At 46.7% G+C, this 5,902-nt stretch overlaps 1 protein-coding gene across 5 annotated transcripts in view; it reads left to right on the top strand.

The window, feature by feature from the left end:
* The first annotated feature begins 744 nt into the window (after nucleotides 1-744).
* The window catches only part of RSPH10B (radial spoke head 10 homolog B), a 40,271-nt gene continuing 35,113 nt past the window's right edge, over nucleotides 745-5,902 (top strand). For 4 of the 5 annotated variants that reach the window (XR_004345630.1, XM_032603928.1, XM_032603927.1 and 1 more), the window contains exons 1-2: nucleotides 745-2,754; nucleotides 5,188-5,263. Coding sequence is in view for 3 of the 5 variants with exons in the window: in XM_032603928.1 (XP_032459819.1) it covers nucleotides 2,498-2,754; nucleotides 5,188-5,263 (333 nt within the window). In the remaining 2 variants the exon portion in view is untranslated. Of the gene's footprint in view, nucleotides 2,755-3,688; nucleotides 5,264-5,902 lie in introns of all 5 variants that reach the window. The other variant, XM_032603929.1, reaches the window with a different exon arrangement.

Here is a 5,902-nt window from a genome sequence, read left to right as displayed (position 1 = left end):
TCCGTTTAGAAGTGATCTTGAGAACTTTTTCAATCCATATGGAGCACTGCTTGCAACATTTTTTGCTTCACATTTGAACATGCGTGCGTGTGTGTGTGCGTGTGTGTGTGTGTGTGTGTGTGGTGTAGTAGCAAGAGCATGTTTTACAGAGAGCGCTTCGGAAGTCGCCTAGACTTCTGCTCTGGCCCGACGTATCTTAGCCTGCCACTTTCAGCTCTTAATGATGATTAAGCCCATAATGGTTTAACTTCATAAATTGAAAATTATGGTCCTTTTGAGTTAGTCATTGTCAACCCTGATGCGTACTAAATTTAGAAGATAATCCAAAGATACCCAAGGGATATCCTCTGTCCAGCTGGAAGAAATCGACCAGGTGGGGTGAGGTCTCTTTTGTTCTTTTTGTTGTTTTTGGCTGCGCTGCGCTGCTTGCGGGATCTCAGTTCCCTGATCAGGGATTGAACCCAGACCACGGCAGCAAAAGCCCGGAATCCTAACCAGTAGGCCACCAGGGCACTCCTGGGGGGGGGGTCTCTATTTTTAAATGTTCTCTGCTGCAGCCAGGGTGGCTAAGAGCGTTGTAGGCAAGGGGAAATAAAAGGCTTTGATTTTTCTGTAACTTTGATGCTGTGATTTGGTTTTCTGGGAGTGTGAACTGCAAAATGGTCTAGTTACTGACTGGTACGGGAGGTAGAAGAATCCCTGTGTGTTGTCAAATGGTTTTTAATGGAGTCTCATCCCATTTGAACTCTGCTAGAAATGGAAGTAAAAATGCCCTCTGCGGGGTCCAGATGGCGGTTGGGGTACAGTGGCCAGTGTGGGCGTCCCACCCACACCCTTCTCTCGACCTCTCTGCCCAGACAGTGGGCTTCCTTCCATTTACAAACTTAGAATTCCTTAGGTGTAAGGAGACAGTCAAGTAATGGTCATTGCCACTTGTGCAAGCACTGCACTGGTGGACCTGTCCGAAAGATTTAATATTTGCAAGAACTCTGCATATCGGGGTTTGTGGGAGGCAGGCCTTCCCGAGAGACCACCTGTCCTCATCCCAGAACCCTTGAAAACCTGCTCTATGTGGCCAAGGGGCTCCGCAGGTGAGTAAGGGAAGGGTGGTGAGATGGGGCGAGTACCCTGGGTTGGCTGGGTGGGCCCCGTCTAGCCCGTTGCTTCTGAAAAGTGGAGAACTTTTCCCAGCTGGGCCAGAGAGAGGAACGTTGCTAATTTCGAAGATGGAGGAAGGCGGCCTCTAGAAACTGGAAAAGGCAAGGACATAGATTCTCCCCTGGAGCCGCCAAGGGAACCAGTCCTGGTGGTTTCCTAACTTACAGAACTGTGAGATGATACACTTGTGTTGCTTTAAGCCACTAAGTTTGGGGTAATTCGTTTAGGGCCATAATGAAAAAGTAACACCTGAGTTATTCTAGTGTTACAGCGAAGATAAAGGCTGAGAGAGGCCTTGGGCGCGGCAATTAGTAGAGCTGGGAAAACCCTGGTCAGGTGCTTCCAGCTTCAGAGCTCTGCTTTAAGGGCTGAGCACGCGCGGCGGCCCGTTTAAGAGCGGGGTGGGGCCTGCGGTTGCCTGGAGACCGGCAGGATCAGGTCGCCGCGCCGCCTCCGTCTGGGATTGGCGGAGTCCCACGGCGTCCCCAGCGAGGTGAGCGCCCCCGCGGGGTCCCGGGGTCCCAGGCCGTGGTTGCGCCGCGACGGACACGACCTGGCCTTGCACTCCGGGACTCACCTGTGCGTCCTGCTTGATGCACCGGGATGTCTTCAGTGGGGTCAGTTTGGGAAGGCCACAGAAACTGTGGCTTTGGAGCCCTGTGCCTCAGCTCTAAGACCTTGGGCAAATAATTAGCACAAGATTTTTTCCTTGACCCTGGTAGTGCGGTCCTAGGGAGTAGGTAGCCGATGATTTCGAGTTCAAAAACAGGAAAGTGAAAAAATAATCACTTCATTATCGATTGGGCACACTGTCTGATCCGTAGGGATTTTGTGCATCATCTCCTTATAACCAGACAAAGGTGCTGTTATTCCTGTTTGACAGCTGAAGCAGAAGGACCTCAGGTAACAGCTGGGAAGGGGCAATGCAGCTCATGAGCACTTCGCCATGCTGACACACGAAGAGACAGGCTTTTAAAGTATGAACTGGTGGCATGTGAGATTTTAGAGGTTAAGTCGGTATTTTTCACACACAGGATTGCTCTTCTTACTGGAGCACTATTTGAAAAGAAGTGGTAGATGGTGTTTCCAATTTAAAAAATTTTAGGAAACAACCAATGCAATATTGAAATAATATTTTTATAAACTGGTGAGACTCGATACTTGTAATTAATTTTTCAGGCTGTAGGAAGAGAGTGATAATGACATTGGGGTTGTAAAACGAGACACAATTCGTATTTTTCAGGTAAAACTCATCAACGCCTTGAAACAAACAGCTTTCAACCAAAGGAGTCATTCGATACTTACCTGTATAAAGCAACCCTTAGGTCTTCTAAAGGCAATGGTGAAAGAAAAGAAAAGAGCAGATAAAAAAGGGGATAAGTTGGCCTGCTCTCCCTCGTCTCTCTCCGATTATACAGAGTTTTCCAAACAAGATGGCAATGCTGCTCGGCAAGGTACGTCCCCAGGTGCTGTGCCGCCATTGGACACGCAGCTCAAAGAACCAGGACTCAAGAGAGAGTGCAAAAATAATGATCTGCAGGATGAAGATACCACCCAGTATGAAGAGCCCATTCTGACCAAACTCATAGTAGAAAGGTGATTTTTTTTTTTTCTTTTGAAAGGTGATTTTAATGAGCTGCATCATCCGTGCTCCCTTTTCTACGACTTTCATGCTCTCTGTTCTCTGTCTCTTGATAATCTCTTACTGTAGCTTTACTTCCATCTCCCTAGATGACGGTAAACATCTATGTCTTTAGCACTGTTCTCTCTCCGAGAGTTTTAGGTTCAGATTTTTACCTCCCTAGTGGACATCGTCCACTGGACTTCAAACTTTCTGTGTCCCAACACAAAGACTGCAGGACTTGAAGTACCATGATCTGGATTTGAGTCTTAGCTCTAGGACATCAACCCCAACACCGAACCTTTCTGAGCCTCAGGTTCTTAATGGGGGGAAATAAATGAGTATTCGCACCTTAGAAGGTTCCTCTAAACGTTGCAGTTTCTCTCCCAGCCTTTGGCTCCTCCCTTGGTCCCTGTTTCTATCAGGGCATCCAAGCTCCAAGTCGCAGAACTAATCTCTTCCCTACCCCTGCCTTTTGTGTTTCTTTTTCCTCTGTGCTTCTCTCATTCATCCTTTTCGCTACGCACAGACTTGTCTTCATACCTCTTGCTTGGGCCATTGGACTCACTTCCTAAAGAGTCCCTGCTTCTAGCCTCTCTCCCCAGGCCTCGTAGATTTACCTTCCTAATGCTGACTTGGTTTACATCACTCCCTGTATGAATTATCTATGTAACAAGTTACCCCAAAACATGACAATTAAAGCAATAAATATCACGTAGTTTATGGGGCTCAGGAGTCTGGCAGCAGCTTTGCTGGATGCTGGATGGTATTGGGTTAGGATCTCATGAGGTTCAGCGAAGATGTCAACCAGGGTTCGTCTAAAGGCTTGGCCGGCTGGACAGTCTTTTGCAGTGGCTCCCTGGGGTGGCCGTCAGTCTCAGTTCCTCATCACATGGACTGTCTCCGCAGGGCTGCTTGAACGTCCTGCCGGCATGGCAGCTGGCTTCCCTGGAGAGTGATCAAGAGAGAGCAAGCTTTGGGAGCCTCAGTGTCTTTTACAACCTAGTCTCGGACGTCACCTTCTGTCATTTCCACAACAGCCTGGTGGTCACACAGGTTGCCTCCCTGGCTTGACTGTTGTACACAGTGCTGCTATGAACATTGGGGTACATGTATCTTTTTGAATTAGAATTTCTGTCTTTTCTGGATATATGCTGGATCATATGGTAACTATTTTTAGTTTTTTTAAGGAACCTCCATACTGTTTTCCATAGTGACTGCCATTAATTAGAATTTTAAAAAAATGATTGCTGAATTTTATCATACTTTTCTGGCATCTTGATATGAACATGGTTTTTCTTCTTTGATTTGCCGATATCATGAATTATAGGCTTTCTAATGTTTACTCTTCCTTGGATTCTTGGAATAATCCCAGTGTGGTCATAGCTGTCACAGGTCCATTTGTTTTCCACCTCACTTACCTCAGAGCCTAGAGGCAAGCTAGGTGACACATCACACATTATCCATTCGGTGCTGAACTAAACATCTGGGTGCTGTTCTCGGTACCTCCCTTCCCCAAAGGCAGCACGTCAGCAAGCCCTGTTGGTTCTATGTCCAGAATATATCTTAAAAATATTATCATAGTAAAATACACATAGCATAAAATGTACTATTTTAACCATTTTAAGGATAAATCCAGAGGCATTAAATACACTCGCCATGTCATGCAACAATCCTCACTACCCATTTTCAGAATGTTTTCATCACCTCAGACAGAAAATTGTCCAGAATATTCCATACGCCTCCATCTCTCTCCCCTCTCACTACTCCATCCCGGCAGTTAGCTCCCCACAACACACAGTCAGCTGGGGTGATCTTTTTAAGATGTAAATCTGGTCTTGTCCAACCCACCTCTTAAAACCCTCTCATGATTCCTCCTAGAGCTTTTCGATTTTATAGCAAGTCTTTATCACGGCCCAGCCTCTTCTTCCCCTGGTCTCCCTCCCATCCATTGCTCACCTACTCAGTGTGGTCCAGCTGTGCAGCTGAACTTGAGCCGGCAGGCTCGCTCCTGCCTCAGGGCCTTTGCACTTGCTGTTTCCTCTTCCTGGGGATCCTCTTCTTCTCCAGGTTCTTTGTTATAAGTAGCTGTCTCCTTACTCCTGATCACATTCCCCGATCATTTCTTTCACAAAAACTGAACACGATCTAGAATTATCTTGTTCATTTGTTTCCTTTTTACTGTCTCTCCTCTTTGAGCCGTAAACTCCTGAGGGCAGGAACTTGTTCACAGTTGCAGTCCTGGTACTTAGAAGGGGGCAGGCACACAGTGGTCCTCGGCGGGGAATGCTTGTTGAGTGAATGTGAGATACTTGTACTTTTTCATTGATGTTCATTACGTATTTTAACACACAGTCCACTGAGGTGTGCTCACATGATTCATTGCCTTAAGCTTTGTTTCATTGTAGCTACGAAGGGGAAAAAGTCCGTGGACTGTATGAGGGAGAAGGCTTTGCCATCTTTCAAGGAGGCTGTACCTACCACGTGAGTTATACCTTTTGGGACTGGGTAGGGCAGACAGTGCAGGGTGATAACTTTAGATTTACATCTTCAGAAAGTCCACTGATTCCTCAAAAGAAATTGGAAGTACTTGATGCTGATTTTATTTTGAACCCTGAGTGCATATTTTAAGGTAAAAACATGACTACTTTAGTACAAAGTAGTCATTTTAGATTTTTCCTTTTGCCAAGTTTTATTTTGTACAAACAACATTAAGGTCACTAAAGTAAAAAACAAAGAGTAAAAAATCCCAGTATCCTTTTGCCATAAATGTTTTCAATTTGCTGTGTCTTTTTTTTGGGGGGGGAGGGGTGGGCCGCGTGGCTTGCAGGATCTTAGTTCCCCGACTGGGGATCGAACCCGTGCCCGCTGCAGTGGAAGCGCAGAGTCTTAACCATTGGACTGCCAGAGAAGTTCCTCTTTTATTTCTTTTTCTTTTTCTTTTTTTTTTTTTTGTGGCCTCTCCCGTTGTGGAGCGCAGGCTCAGCGGCCATGGCTCACGGGCCCAGCCGCTCCGCGGCATGTGGGATCTTCCCGGACCGGGGCACGAACCCGTGTCCCCTGCATCGGCAGGTGGACTCTCAGCCACTGTGCCACCAGGGAAGCCCCCCTCTTTTATTTCTT

Source organism: Phocoena sinus, chromosome 15 (genome assembly GCF_008692025.1).
Source record: "Phocoena sinus isolate mPhoSin1 chromosome 15, mPhoSin1.pri, whole genome shotgun sequence".
NCBI lineage: Eukaryota > Metazoa > Chordata > Mammalia > Artiodactyla > Phocoenidae > Phocoena > Phocoena sinus.
This window is presented reverse-complemented; position numbering and strand designations above follow the sequence as displayed.